Source organism: Lissotriton helveticus, chromosome 4_1, assembly GCF_964261635.1.
Source record: "Lissotriton helveticus chromosome 4_1, aLisHel1.1, whole genome shotgun sequence".
Classification (NCBI taxonomy): domain Eukaryota; kingdom Metazoa; phylum Chordata; class Amphibia; order Caudata; family Salamandridae; genus Lissotriton; species Lissotriton helveticus.
This window is the reverse complement of record NC_136063.1, coordinates 104,373,426-104,390,027: the sequence shown is the minus strand read 5'-3', so window position 1 is coordinate 104,390,027 and position 16,602 is coordinate 104,373,426. Positions and strand designations below refer to the sequence as shown.

At 43.3% G+C, this 16,602-nt stretch overlaps 1 protein-coding gene across 4 annotated transcripts in view; it reads right to left on the bottom strand.

The window, feature by feature from the left end:
• NUGGC (nuclear GTPase, germinal center associated) overlaps nt 1-16,602 on the bottom strand; it is a 1,180,213-nt gene that overhangs the window by 1,106,972 nt on the left and 56,639 nt on the right. For all 4 annotated transcript variants that reach the window (XM_078686520.1, XM_078686521.1, XM_078686519.1 and 1 more), the window contains exon 2: nt 3,384-3,507. In XM_078686520.1, the coding sequence (XP_078542646.1) occupies nt 3,384-3,484 (101 nt within the window). In that variant the 5' untranslated portion in view covers nt 3,485-3,507. The remainder of the gene's footprint in view (nt 1-3,383; nt 3,508-16,602) is intronic.

The window sequence follows — 16,602 nt, the reverse complement described above, 5'->3', positions numbered from 1 at the left end:
CGGTCAGTATATCTATGTGAATGGCTACCTTTTTATATAGCTCTATTTGTCTTTGCAAGGATCCCTTTCAAACTATCTTTTCAAATTTCTTATCTATTTTGGAATATAGAATTACAAAAACGTTTTTTAAAAAAAAAGCATTAACAAACCAGATAGCTAACAAAAGATCAACTGGCCTCTTTTTTTCTTCAGGTCTTGTGCTATTCAAGACCTTTAGATTTTGCTAACATTTTGTGTGAAACATAGATATAGTGCTTTTCTGGCAAACTTCACCCATCCGTCTGTTGGTGTGTCATTTGAAAGCACTTTGAAATATTCCAGGATGTGTGCTATACAAGCCCCATATTGTGTATGACTTTAAAAAAGACTGTAATGTTGCTCCATCTAAGAATCTAGGCCACAGAGATGGTGCACATGACAAATGACCTGCCTCTTAATACACTAATGGCCTTGTTGGCATGCCATGAGTTGAGCGGACAGGAATATTTGTAAGTAAAAGTTCTTTGTTTTTTTTTTTAAACGACATTTTTAGGTCGATTCAAGCCTCAGCACGCATGCGCTGCACGCTTTGCGAGGCATGCAGTACTCGAGTATGCTGTGTAAGCCTCGCCCACTCTCCGCCCATACTTTTCATTGGCTACTGTGATTGTCCTTGGGAAATGCTGGCTTCCAATTCATTATGAGGCTTGTTAGTCCCTCTTTGTTACCGACCTGTCTCCATTTGGGACCGCCCATGAGGACTCAATCTTTTACTGTGTCCTAACTCGGGAGCTTTGATTACCAGTTCCGAGAACTATTTACTTCATTAAGGAACACAGCACACACAGGGTACCAGCTTTGGTAATGGTGGCCACTGCCTAACCTAATTTCAATTCCTTTTTTTATTTCAAACTTCAATACGGAGCGTGGCACCCGTTTCTGGGACACCGTGCTCAGTTTATTTTTTATTTTTTATCCCCCCCACCCGCACTCCGGTGACCGTGCCTGCTCTCCCCTCCCCCCCCCGCCCGCACTCCGTTGTACGTGCCTGTTCAGAAACGGAATTGGGGTCTGCCATCTCAATACTATAGTATAGGTGGGCACAAGGCGTTATAACATAATTTCGTATGTTTTTTAATAATAAATATTCCATCATTTCAAACCTTATTTTTAGTTTAGTATTGCCTTCATACCGTTATTGAATTGTATAAGGAGGAAAACGTGTACCCCTCCCTGGCTTTTATAAAGGCACACATCTCTCATCATATTACACCTACCTTATACACAAATGCATCCATTGAAAAGCGCCTGCATATCTCAGTAGCAAAATACAGCACTAGATCTATGGTTGCTCCCTCACACAAGAACCTTCTCCAGAACTGACTGACATTCTGCAGATGAAAGGAGACAGGCTCTATGTAGGCCACGCACACCTCTGAATATGCTTCCAACGTCCATCTGCAAAACATCTAGGAAAAACAAATCATCTAAACCCAGGACTTTATGTGGGCCGGGTCCGGCCGGTGCTGTAGTTCTGAAAAGCAGGTGTCGAGACAGGTCCCTATCAGGTTCTCTGATTTTGCCCTCCCACTCAGGGTGAAAAATAAACCTTAACTCTACAGCAGTACCACCCTTCACAGCCTTTGATGTCACTTCAAAGAGACTCGTTATAGTAATTTCACAGTCTCATCGTTTCAGAAATGAGGCATTTTGTATCCTCTACAACGAAGCCATAGTTGTTGCTTATTTATCTTATGCAACTAACACCCATTGTCAAAGGCAATATCCATGGCTTGTCATAGGTCTAGTGTTACTTGTATCATGTGTCTGGATTATGTGCTCAGCCACCTGGATTCGGCCCAAACTTTGGGTTACTAAAAAAAATTGCATACCTTACGATATGCCATTTAAGGGTGTTCGGTTTCATATCTCAAGTTTGCAGACCTCAGCTGCCATTGTTAACTAAATCAAGTTAACAAACAAACTAGCACTTCTTGGACCATTGTAGGCTTAGTATCTGCTCTTTTGCAGTCGTATGCGCTTAATAAATAAACAGATTGTTGAATGAATGATGTAAGCTACTATTCCATTATGACTTTGCTTCAAACAAGAGAAGCCCATACCTTTATTATTGAATAAAATAGTATAAAATGAAATTATAGAGGATGATGATTTTGGGCTCCACCAGCAGCTCTCCATCAATGGGCAATTACCAAATGGAAATCGGACATTAAGGCTCAGGAGGGGATTTGATGGTGAATATTACAAATCCTTGTTCCACAGACCTAAAGGGACCCATGAGGGTCTCCACTTTGCGCTTTCTGCATGAAGCCTCCGATGGGCGTCCACTGCCATTGGGGTGGAGATGGTTTATAACCTCCATCATTAATCAGCTTTCTGGGAAATTAACCTCCCCAAAGCCTCTGTGTGCAGCCTCCTTTCGGGCGAAGTCTCTGGTGCATGCATGTGATGTAAACTGTTGGCACTGAACGGTTTTAACACGGTCAAGAGGCGAACACAAGTCGGAGGGGTTGAGACCAGTGAATCAACGTCATTCTGCCAGCCCCCTTCAGGTTGTGGCCAAGGGAGGAGAAGCTGGGCCATGTCCTCATCTATTGACACCCACACCAAGCCAGTTTACCATGACATGCACTTGCAACAGAGCTTTATGTTCAATTTTAACCACGCCCCCCAGCAGAATTCTCTTTGCCTCAGAAAGGGATCAGGAGGGGTCCTCTTTGTCTTTAGAATCCAATTTCAGGGGTAAGTACCCCCAATTTACACTTCCATTGCTTAAGAGATGCGCATTTTCAGCAGTCCACTGCAAGCAAAAAATATTGCCATTTACAATGCCAATAACTCCAACAAATGCAAGACCTAGTGCATTGCAAATGCTTTTTATTAAATACTCCTCTATGCATTGATAAAATCTGAAGTAATACATTGAAAACGCTTCTGCAGGTCACTTTTTTTTTCATTTTGAAGTCTTTAGCATATTTTTATATGGTGGCTATGCACAGTTCAGTGTCACATGTTTCCAGGGTCTGGCTGGTCCATGGGCTTTTAGAGCCAAGTCATAGGCTCGGCTCTCCCTGTTAAATTGTTGCCTCGCCAACCTCCCCCCTCAGCTTGACTCCCCAAATAACTTGTTGGCTCGCCCACCTCCAGCCACTACGCATTTCTTTGCCCTGACACGGAAAGGGGATGCTGGTAATAACCTGTAGCATCAGGTGGCGTCGAGACCGTGCACTCTCCCCCTCCTGCGTGTCTCAAGCGTCATCCTTTGCATTACCCCTCCTCTGCCACCCATCCCGCAGCAAGTTTCAAGCTTCAGCGGGTGCATTTCACATTTGTAGCAAGTTTTAAACGTTGGTAAAAAGCACAGACTCTGGAGAGGTACCCACTGGATGTAAGTGGCCGCTCCCTCGACGGAAGGTGGGCGCCCGATCCTGCGCAGGTGGAATTTGGGCGTCTCGTTGCTGTTCATGTCTACGTCCTCGGCCATCTTTCAAACATCTAAAGCAGCACCTGAAACAGGAGAACAGAGCCTTGGCACGTTTAATCACAAGCAGCGGCGGCGTTTCAGTAAGTAATATTAAGCGCCTATCCCGCTCTGCTATCAGCTTCGGCAAACCAGAGACAACTCCAAACTCACTTTTCATTGCAACTTCCGGTTTATATTTCGAGACTCGAGCTGCTCAACCTTGCACCTCACATCCTCCTCATGCATACAGGAACAAGGCAAAATATAGCGACTTTCTCGACACATATCTCCAGCCAAACTACAACCCTTCAGGCTTCTCCAACGAGTAGCTCGTGAGCCACTGGTAGCTCCTCCTGTGAGTAGCTCTGCTGTGTGCAACCCAGCCTACTAATTTTGAAGCTTTGCTTTGCTGAATTAATATATGTACGCCAACATTCAAAAGTGTGCATTTTAGTCGAAAATGTATGTATTTTCAGAACTCACAAACTAATGTTTATATTTAAAGTTGATATTTGAGTGATAAGTAATGTAGCACTGGGGTACTTACTACTAGTATTATTCCCTTTGGGTTAGAAGCATTTTGAGCTACACAGGCAATGTATTTATTACTCATCTAAAGGCATTCTAAATAGACAAACTCTTTCTACATTACTGCTGTCAACCCTGCCTGGTACACAGAGGTGTTCCTCGCTATTAACCTTGCATGTGTTGGGCACCGATATAATCCTGTCCGATGTGGCTACTATTACATCACTAATATAATTAGTAGTTTGGGATGATTTTCACTAACCATAAGCCGCTCTCATTGCATAAAAGGTTGGAGATCCCTAATTTGAGGAATTCTCCAACACGGACAAACATCACCTTGATGTTGAAACATTTGCGTTTTAAAATTACAAAATCATTTTTCCATACTAACCAGATAAAACAGAACTTCCAGAAACCTCCAGGTTTTAAATTTGCTACGGGTAGTTGGCCTTGCACTGTCCCATGATGCTGAGCGCTTAAGAAACAAGCCTCTGAAGTTTGTTTTCCCATATTTTAAGAGCAACAAATACCCACAAAGAGAGTAAGGGAGGCCACTCAGACATCTTGAAAGGATACCCGTGATAGATTAAGTTTTGTTTAAGAGGACTATCTTTCCTAGTTTATCTGGTCTATACATTTATCCACATATCAAATGTCACCAACTCTGAAATCGTGAACTACTGCGGCAGATGATGAAAATATTACCGTGCAGCGGTAACGCCAGGGACCGCAGCCCTGTTGTCCAGGACTAGTTATCCATGGAAGAGGCACAGTGATTAGGGGTGGGGTGGGGAGGCTACCTCCTTTACAATGGTGCACCTACTCATAAGACTAATACTCAGTAATGTGCCAGACATGTACCACAACCTCAACGTGGAATCCAAAACACACTCGACCACCAAAGAAATTGGTGCGCTCAATACTCACCAACGAGGACCAACAGAGGCAGATCAACTCCAAACACCACATCTTCTGTCACCAGTAAAGAGCAATCAGGTTCACCAGCACATGGTCCTGCAAACAGGTCCACCTGAGGCAGGCTCCTTGGGCAAAGATTAACCAAACTAGCTCCAGATGGAAATGCCCTTCTTTTTTTTTTTTCTTTTTTTTGAAAAATATTTTTATTAACGATTTTTACAACAGTTTATTCTCCCTCAACCCCCCCTGCCCCCGCACAGGACAATACAAGACAAAAATGAAAATCACTGCAAACAAAAGCAATCTTTTCTACACGACAATAATCCATGCCTACATTTGTTTATATTCTTTCAACAAAAAAAAACGAGAAAGGAGAGAATAAATGAAAAACCAGATATACCATACATACAGGGATAAGAAAAACAAGGTAGAAAAGGACATATGCAAGGAAGGGATAAACATAACAGCATTCCTTCTTGATGAGCAATAGGACACTTGCTCAGATCATCCACCGTCTCACTCAAAAATCATGCAAGATGGCTCACAGGCGGCTAGTTATCGTAAAGTCATAACCCAGGACCATAAATGCATATAATCTAATCTTAGGGGAAGAAGGCCCACGCAGTCCTGTTTGCTTCTGTACCACATAGAAGTTGTGTTGCCTGAACCCTCTGACTGAGGTCATAGGACAAGAATTATTTTGTGGCCAACCAAATTACCCCCTGCTAGAGCACTGGAATCCCACCAACTGATAGAAAAGGCAGGGGGAACTGAATGGTTTCCCTCAAGTCAGATTTTCCAGCACTAACCACCGGTGTAGGTCCCTACACATCTGAAGGAATAAGAATTCTGTCCGAAAGAATCGTCCAGTGTTTAGCTAACTGAAACTTGAGACAGTGAAGAGACGGTGTGTGCCACTGAGCACATAGAACAAGAAGTATGCTGGAGGCCAGGAGTGCAAGCAGCCACAGAACTATCACACCTGGAAGGCTCCCAGCTGGAACATCAGTAACATAGGAAGTCCCGGGCTCGGCTGAACAGGGAGAAACTCTCTCAGATCGATTGAGTCCAAAGATTTCTAATGAGGTGCAGATACCATGTGGGATGCAGGTGAAACCTAGGGGAACTGATAAAAAAAAAATCCTGGTCAAAGAGCAAAAAAAGGTTATGCTTTACGACCAGCTGTCAAGAGTTCACCTTCAATAGCCAGTAGCAAAGGAACAGGAATACATGCAACCGCGGCCAGCAAAGACTAGCTGCAGCACCATTCTGACTTCTGTAAACATGAGAGGCTGATCATCAGAAGACCCCAGGGATCCTCAAATGCTGTGCAAACGGTCAGCCGTCAAGTTTGGTATTTAACAGACCAGTAGGACACCTTCTGCAGTCTACTGGTCGGGAAGGCTGGTCTCTGTCCAGCTAAGACTTGTGTGTATGCATCTCGACACTGCATGCACCTTTCATCTTTCTCAGGCATGGAGTTTTGTACACCCACAGTGTGTATTGAACAGAAGGGAGAACATAGCTACCCAGTTACATTTCAAGAAACGTGAATGCCTCAGATGTACAAAAAAATGTATTAATCTACTGCTGGCAATCTGCAAGATTCTTGAGAAACTACTAGCTACTCGATTATCCGAATTTCTCAAACTAAGAAATCTTATGAATCGTTAGGGAATGGGCTTCTGCCACGCAGAGGTACTGAAAAATAATCACTATGACAGACTAAATGAGGGACATCCTGGATAAAGACGATGCAGTCTGGGTTTTACCTTTCGACAACTTAGTGCAGAAAAACTATTTGGAGCTGGTTTAGTCACTCCTTGATAGCACGTTCCCAGTCACTAAGACCAGCAACATGTTGATATCATGTGGAGTACCTCAGGGCTCAAGCCTGTTCTCAATGTTATTAAACCTTGACATGCTACAACTCTTGCAGGTCATTCGCTCATTTGGATGTTGTGCTTTCTCCTACATTGAGGACACCCACCCTGTGATGCATTTGGGCCACCAAGCCCCTCCTTTGGAGACTAAGCTGATTAATTGATGGACAGTCTGTGCAGCATTGGATGAGTTACAACTTAAAGCTCAATACTGAAAAACGGAGGTCCTACCGCTGGTCAAATAGAAACTTTGTCTCTGATCAGCCTCATTTGTCAACTCGGTTGTCAACACTTGATTTGGTTTACTGAAAGTATTAAGAAAATGTTTTAATGTTCTCTCTAGAGAAACGCGCCTGACCACAGTATGTGACTGTAACATGGCCAGACCACACGACTGTGATACCTTATACACCACTCACTCAACAGTCAGCTCATATCACTAGGTTGCAACACACTGAAATATTTGTGGTCAGAATGGTTTCTAATTTAAGGAAACACGAAAAAGTATTGATTGTAAGACAGGGGCTACATTGGCTGTCCTGGATCGAAGGCCCAAGTTCACGGCATTGAGCCCGGCTCAAAAACTGTATCAATCCACTTTGGGCACCAATCTGCTCCCGATTCATTAGTGCCTTCAAAGGCTTCTGTGATGAACAACCCACTTTCTAATGCCAGATTTCCCAGAATTAAAAATTAAAATCATGATCGGAGCGCGCGGCGGCGGTGACAAGATGGCCGCACCCTAGGGACGCTGCGCGGAATCGCGGCGGCTTTTCTTTGAAGGGGCCGTCAGCTGCACTTCTCTTCGCCAGAAACCAGCGCTACACAGGTCGGAAACCACCAGGAGCATTTTGGTGAGCTTCCGACCGCAGATATGCGCTGAGTGAGGCGCTTTCAAACTTCTGGCTTCCTTCTCAGTAATGAAGGCTGCAGCGCCCGCCATTTTGTGCGCTCCTATTCTAACTGCGTGATGCAGCTCTCTCCTCATACTGCAGCTGCAACAGTCCCCTAACTCGTTTTTTGGGGGGGTTTTTCCCCCTTTTTGATATTTATTGAATTTGGAGCATACCATGTTGTTGCCTGCTCGTCCTCTTCTTCAAAGTGGCTGGTTTATAAATTTAGCGGCAATCCTGCATTGATGCTCTTTTACTTCAGGAATCTACTGTCGCTTAAATTGCTCTTTTACTGCCTGGTTTGAGCTACTTTTTTGGATTATACATCACTATTAATACTTACCAGCCTGTTTCAACGCTCACCTAGCGCTCTACTCCAGATCTTCCTCAACTGTTTTAATTGCTACATTTCCTTAATATCTCCTCTTTAGCGTTCCTCAGAACGTTGGTTTTATTCAATTACTCAGTCATTGTATTTGGTATTGGTCATACAAATTACTCTGAGGCTGTCTTCTGTGCTAATGATTATATCGCCTTTTTGTTGTGCTTTGGATCCTGCATCTGTGGTGGTCTCAACTATTTTCTTTCTACTCCATTGATATACAAAGTATTTCTTTCATTTCAACTGTTTCCTCTCACTTCTCTTCCTTTTTTTCTTCTCTTTTAACTGCTTTATGCCTTTTCTCTTCCTATTTTTCCATTTCTCATTATGAGTGGTCTTCGCATCATTTCATGGAATGTTAAGAGTCTTCGAAACCCTATTAAGAAACAGCGTATTTTGTCTCACTTGGCCCGCTTGAAATATCAAGTAGCTCTGTTACAGGAAACTCATCTTTCCTCATAAGATATGTCTTCATTATGCAAACAGTGAGTAGGAGCAGCCTTCTGCTCCTCGGCTGTTAATCACAAAAATGGTGTTGTTATTTTATTTCATAAATCGTTGTCTGTTCAAGTTCAAAATGAAATTTCTGATTCTAATGATAGATGGTGGTTTCTTGATAGTATTGTAAACAATGTTCACCTTTCCTTTTGTAATGTATATGGTCCCAATGGTGTAGATTTATCCTTCTGGAACGATTTTTCTTCGCTTCTCTCATCTAATGCTAATGAAGATTTAATTGTAGGTGGTGATTTTAATCAACTCATGGACCCCTTTTTAGACCGCAAATCACAAGCACGATATGTTCCCAACAAAATGCAAAAATCATTCCATAAATCCATCTCGTCTAGAGGCCTCATTGACTCAGAGAATATCCCATCCCGATTCCTTAGAATTTTCTTTCTTCTCTCCTGCGCACGCATCTCATTCCCGCATTGACTACATCTTTCTTTCACAACATGCTTTCCAATTTATGACTCACTCTGAAATAGGTTCCATTCTTATCTCTGATCACGCCCCCATCATCTTAGATATGGATTACCCATCCCCTATTCCTGCATCTCGTCGCAGGCGTTTCAATAATTCATTACTTCTAGACCCCCATTTCACTGATCATTTTGCACTTTTTATGGATGAATTTTTTCAAACCAATTTAAATACAACTTCAGAATTCCATTTCCTTTGGGATGCCTTTAAGGCGGCCGCTAGGGGCTGTGTTATAGACTTCGTATCACGTAAAAAAAAAAAAAAGGAGGCTCTCAGCCAATCATCCCGCATTCTTAGACAAATTAAGGATCTAGAACACCTCTATTTCACTACATATTAATCCGAGTCTTTATCCTCCCTAATTAAAGCTAAAATACAATTTAACAAACATTCCTGGGACTCTGCCTCCAATCATCTCCTCAAATTTAATGCCAAAATGTATGGTGGGCGTAACAAAGCAGGCAAGTCACTCGCGAACTACCTTAAAATAAAAAAACAGAAATCTAAGATTGTCACTATCAAAGATTCCCAAAGAGTCTCCCAATCTTCAGACGCTAAAATTCTTGACTGTTTTGTTCAATATTACACCTCCCTTTATACTCCTGAATCCAATCCCTCTGCTGAGCAAATTGACTCTTTTTTCAATCCATCCCAAAGTCCCCTGATACTACTGTAGACCACTCTTCACTTGATATTCCCATCTCAGTGAAAGAAATTGTTGATGCACTTCTACTTCTTCCCAAGGACAAAACTCCTGGCCCGGATGTCTTCAGAGTGCGCTTTTTCCTTCATTTTAAAACAATTTTAATACCTCATCTTCTTTCTTTAATTAAACATTTCCTTGCCACAGGTATATCCAAAGGTTCCTTCACGCAAGCAATGCTCTGTCTACTTCCCAAAAAAGATAAAGATCCTTCCCAATGCCAAAATTACAGGCCCATTTCTCTTATAAACACTGAGTGTAAGATATTTGCAAAAGTTTTGGCTATCCGTATTAATAAAATTATTCCTGATTTAATAAATATTTATCAATCTTGTTTTGTCAAAGGCAGATCTATTACTGATAACTCACGAACCCTTCTCAATATTATGCACCTGGCAGCAAAGATGGACTCTCCCATTGTTGCCATCACATTGGATGCTGAAAAAGCCTTCGACCGCGTTAACTGGGATTTTATGTTTGGAGCGCTTAGATGGCATGGTTTTAGTCCCCCTATTCTTAGATATATTAAATTATTATATTCTGATCCTAAAATCTCTATTTGGGTTAACGGCTCACAATCCACTTACTTTTCCCTTCACAGAGGAACCAGGCAAGGATGTCCTCTTTCTCCTCCTTTTTATTCTTGAACTAGAACCTTTCTTGGTAAAAATTAGAAACTCTTCATTATACTCTGGATTTGTCTATAAAGATGTGGAAATTAAATTTACTGCTTATGCAGACGACATTTTACTCTATATTTCTAACCCTGCTGCCTCACTACCCGCACTTTTTTCTTTACTTCGTGATTATTCTTTGGTATCTGGTTATAAGCTTAATATCGATAAATCCGAAGTCCTTCCCCTAAACACATTTTGCCTTTCCCATATGTTCAAGGGTTCTGGTTTCGAATGGAATCCTGGGTCTATTAAGTGTTTAGGTATTCTTTATGCTACTACTATCAGAGAAACAATCAAAATTAATCACTCGGACATACTTAAAAAAATCTCTTCTCTTATAGAACGTTGGTCCCCCTTATTCCTCTCTTGGTGGGGTCGTCTAGCGACTATTAAAATGATGCTACTCCCTATTATAAACTTCTATCTTTCCATGCTTCCTATTTCTCTCCCTCACTACTTCTTTAAATCCATTAACCGACTCTTAACAAAGTTTTTATGGAACAACCGTAAAGCTAGAGTTTCCCTTTCGTGTCTCCAACAACCCAAAAATCTTGACGGCGTCAATTTACCTAATATTTCCCATTTTCACTCAGCATTCACGCTTAAACAAATTTGGCCTTTCCTTACGGATTCCTCCCCATCTCATTTAACGGCGTGGAGCACCACTGAACTGGCACAACTTGCTCCTTTCTCATTCCTTACAGCTACCCGCTTATCTCAGCCTCCCACAAAATTCATAACTCCTGTATTTAAACACTCTAAGGCCCTAACACTTTCACTTTTTAGTTCTTCTCTCTCTTCTACAAACCTTCATGCGCTGACCCCGATTTGGTACAATAAATTCCTTAAAATTAACGACCGAGCGCTCTTCTGGAAGGAATGGATTGATAAAGGCATTATTACCTATGATCACCTGCTCAGAGATAACTCTTTAAGATCATTCCAAGATCTACGCGACTCTTTCAATCTCTCGAACACGTACTCTACTCATATCCTCTCACTTTCGCACACCCTTTCTTCCACTATTCTTCAGGGTACTCCCCCCTCCACTGATTTACCCTCTCTTCCCTCCCTGCCAGACTTCTCCATACCTTTTAGAGCTTCGGCTATTTACAAGTTACTCTCGCGTTCCCCTACTGAGAGGCTCAAATCCAAACTAGAACTCCTATGGGAAGCAGACCTGGCCCAAGATTTCTCCCTATCTGTTTGGGACTCTCTTTGGTCCAAGATACATACAGTTTTCATCTCAGCCAGCACTACACAAACCTTTTATTTTTTTTACAATAGGCTTTTTTTTTTACACCTTCAGACCTTTATAAATTCAAACTAATAGATTCAAAAAAATGCTGAGCTTGCCCATGTGAACATAGTGACCGTCTTCATATGTTTTTCCATTGCCCAGTTGTCAAAAATCTTTGGTCCCACATTTGGTCCACACTTAACAAAAGTTTGTCTACTGATCTTCCCTTTGAGATTGTCTATGTTTTCTTGGGTGGCTCTTCTCCCATTTGGAATGTTGATTGTAATGTTCGTAAATTTATTGATCTTTTCATGGCACTTTCATTTCAGATAATCACTACAAATTGGAAAGATACTTCTAAAATTGCTTATAATGCTTGGTGGAATTTGCTAGGTCATCACCACAGACTTGATCGCTTATGCTACAACTGTACCTTTATTAATCAAAAGAGATTTGTTATGGTTACCATTAACTGATTATTTATCCAGACGTACCCCCTAATCTATTTTTCTGATTATTCCCTCTCTCTTCATGTTATTTGATAATTGTAGACATTAAATTTGCATTCTAAGTTGCCCGCCTTTCCTTTCTCCCCCCCTCTTTTTCTCCTTTCTTTCCTTTTTCCCCAACCTTTCCCTCCCCTTACCAAAAAAATCCCTAAAAAAGCTTTGTTTATGAGTACAGTTAATTATCCCTCTTCTGGGGCCCGCATGTCATTTATTGAGGTTTGTCAGACTTTTAATGTTTCTTCAGTACCTCTTAATTTTGTACTGATGTGTTACATTGTATACTTTTATTCAATAAAGCTTTCTAAAAAAAATTTTAAATCATAAGGGTATGTCAGCAGGGTTAGGCATACATTTTGTTATCAGGCCTCCAAGCCCTGGAATGACATCCCTGTGTTTAAGGTACATTTCTAATGAAATGGCTTTCAGGAAGGTCTGAAAGACATTCAAGTTACAATACTATGATGCTGTGCTCAGATCCCACCCTTTGCACTCTTGGTATTAGTGTTGTTTATTTAGGTTTTAGCACAATAGCGTACCGAAACTTGAGGGGGCCCCCAAGAAACCACTAGATGGTTAACATTGTCCTTGGTTACTTAAAGAGGATCAAAGTAAGATTATATCCTGGCTGTCACCAGAGAGCACAGGAAAGGACTCTGCTTCTGAAGCAAACCAGTTAGTTGGTCAGTGGACATACCCTAGTGCTTGTTAAGATTCTTTGATGGAAACCGGAAGCAAGTGACAAAGCCAACTTCTGCTTACAATGGATTGGTAACCTGAAGTAAAACTCTGAAATGGAAGACTGAGGCTTTGGAGAGTCTGGGGCAAGAACTGACCGTGTACCAAGAAAAAACAACACACTTGTAAAACGGGAAGCACCAATCTATTGGTTTTGGAAGCTAAAGAGGGGCAAACGTTTCTGCTAAAAATTACACAACTTTCCCGCTGCATGGGTTGATTAACTTTCATCTAATATCTCTGACTTGGGATGGGAGAAAAAAAGCCTCTAGTGGCATCTTGCAGACATTCATTTTCCCCAGATTTATTTTTTTGAGATTTTGAACAGCATAACAATATCGTCAAATTACAACATAGGCGTTCAGCACAGAGTCAACATCAGTTTGTTCCAACCCATACAACTCTGCAAAATAGTGCGATAAATACCCAAAGAGTGGGAAAACTGAGGAGGTTCATATAGTGACAATCATAACCGGTAATACAGAAATAAACATGCCGGTTAAGAAATTCCTTGAGTTACCGCTTAAGAGTGAAGCGAATGAGGAATTGCCCATGTCGCTCGCTACAGGGGTGGTCTATTGGGGGGAGGAGTGGGAGGTAGGCGAGACGTGTAAGAGTCTGGGGATGTAACCAACTAGGTAGGATGTGTTAGAGTACAGTCAATTCAGAGCCCATATGCACCGCATCAGTGACACATCTCGTCCACTGTGAGCTAAGGAGCCGCTACTGCCTTCAGACACTCCGCCCAATAAAATGGCTGTGTAACCCTTGCGGCTCCGTGTCTGTTCTTATTTAGTGGCTTAAACTCAGTATACAGTTCTATTTTTAGGTCTCCAGGCCAGGTCTCAAGAAAAGGGGGGAGAGGGGGATTTCCAGACCATTGCTTTGTGCCTTTTGGCTAGAGCAAGGACAAGGACCTCGCAGCCACCACCTACTACACCTCTACCCCCAGCACCCCAGTAAATGGCCCACCTGCTGTTAACGCACGCCACTCCCCAAGGACAGTCACGGATATCCCCGCCGCACATACTAGTAGCCCCTCCAACACGACACTTCTTATCCCCACCCACACCCCCTCCATCCATCTCCCCTCGGACAGATCATCCCCCACCCACAACACTCCACCATTTGAACAAGCCATCGCCCAAAGTTTATCCACCCCCTCTCATCCCCCCCTCGACAGACACCTTTCCCTCCCCATCTCTCTCTCCACTCCCACCCACGTATCTCTCACACCCGACACAACAACTCCCACCCACAACACGCCTACATCTGCACACACCATCACGCGGAGTTTATCCACCCAACAACCCCATCCCCCCCACGGCAGACTCCTCTCCCTTCCCCGCTCCCTCCCCACTCCCACTCATAACGTCATCCCCCTCCCAACACAAGATACAGAACATACCTCCTCCCTTACCCTAGCACCCCCCTCTCTCCCACCTCCTATTCTTAGCCCTCACTACCCTCCTGTCTCCCCCACTGTCTTCAACCTTCACTCACTCTTCTACTCACCTGTATCGTCTCCCACTGAAGTCACTATCTATGCTTCCCACCCACCGCCTGCCTCACCTTCACCACTCACACCCCTCGCCCACAAACACGTCCACACCTTGAATACCATCCCACCCATTAGCACCGCGGAACGCCTCAACAACCCTCCTGACTTGACCTTATCCACACTCCAACAAGTCAAGGAAGAAATTTTACAAATCAAAAAGGACATCCACGCAATCAAAGACCTTCTCTCCTCACAGCCCAGTCTACCTCCCACCATCCCATTACCCTACAAACGACGCACCCTTCCTACATACACTCGCCCCCGACGACTCCAGCAATGGTCCACTATCCCCGTTCGCAATAACTCCCACCGCCCCCGTCGTGTTCTCAGCCCCTTGTCGGACCTCGACCTTTGCTCTCTCCTACACTCTTATGGCCCAGGTCCGGTAAAAGGTCTTTCCAATTCCCACATCCCCATACCCACAATTCCCACAAACGCTCTGAGGCTCCCAACACTCAACAACAGAGGCTCCATCCCTAACAACCTCAGGAAAGTTCCCATCACACTAGAAAGCTCGTCCACCCTTCTCTGTCCCAAACTCAAATGCATCCTACTAAACTGCAGATCGGCCCAGAGACATTCCTCCGACATCGCGGATCTTGTCTCAAATAGGGAGCTAGACCTAGCCTTTCTAACGGAAACATGGCTCACTGAAGCCTCCACCCCGATTATGGACATACTAGTCCCCCCCAATTATCACATCATTAGGTTGGACAGGTCTCCTGGCAAGACGGGCGGGGGAATCGCATGCATTGTTAAGAGCAACATCTCCGTTACTCAAGTCACCTCCCCCTCCCTTTCCTCCTGTGAACTTCTCTGCCTTGACATCATCAGTGAGGGCAAACAAGTATGTACTTTACATCTCATTTATCACCCGCCTGGTGACAATCTCGTATTCACCCAACAAGTCATGGACCTGATCACTTCCAACGCCGGTCGGCAGACCACTCAAGTCTACCTGGGTGACTTCAATCTCCACTGGAACGATCAGAAAGACACTGCAGTGAATAGTCTAAAAACTTTCCTCAACGCGCTTGACCTCACCCAATTATGCGATAAACCAACACACGACAAAGGCGCGATACTCGATCTCATCATTGCCAAAGAGAACGCTATTCTATTGGAAGCGATTCTACCCTGCGACTGGTCAGATCACCACATTATCACCTTCTTTATCAACGAAAAAGTTAAACCTAACTCTACTCAACCAATCAAATCCAAAACATTGAAAAGGGATCTGAAGAATCTTAACCCCTCCACCCTACCTCCCCACATCGGCAACCTCCTCCTTCCCCCTTCAGGTGCCTCAGATGTTCAATCACTGACTGACCACTACCTTGACTCGATGAATACAATAGTCAATGAAGTCGCCCCTCTGCAACTGAAGAGAGTCTCCACCAAAACCTCTAACCCATGGTATGATGACAGTCTCAATGACGAAAGGCGTAATATGCGAATGGCAGAGCGCACCTGGAGATCGGTCCCTTCAGCACTGCATCTCAAAAAGCTCAAGAACAAGAGAAATGCCTACTTTAGGAAAATAAAGCGCACAAAGTCGGACTTCTTCAGCCGCCAGTTGGACCAAGCGAAGAATAGGCCAAGAAAACTGTTCGAGTTAATCAAGACCCAAACAAAGGCACAACCCACACAAGCAAATAGCACAACAAACGACACTCCACACTGTGAAGCCTTCTCTGCTTTCTTTAAACATAAGACTGACAACATAAGAAATGGCCTCATAATGGATGTAAATAGATACTCCAACTACACCAGAATGGCTGACACTCAACCTAAAAACAAGGCATCTTGGCAGTACTTCGATACCTACTCGGAAGAAGCTATACACAAACTGCTCTGCACTTTGAAGCCCTCTAATCACCTCACAGACCCTCTACCTGCTAATGCGGTAAAAGACTTTATCCCCTTGCTCCTCCCTCTCTGGACCAAGATCATTAACAGCTCGTTGCGACAAGGACACATTCCAGACTCCCTTAAGGTGGGGCAAGTCACGCCTATACTCAAAAAACCTACAGCTGATCCGTCTGACCTAAACAATTATCGACCCATCACCAATATCCCCACCCTGGCCAAACTGTTGGAGAAATGTGTCCAACTCCAACTAACAA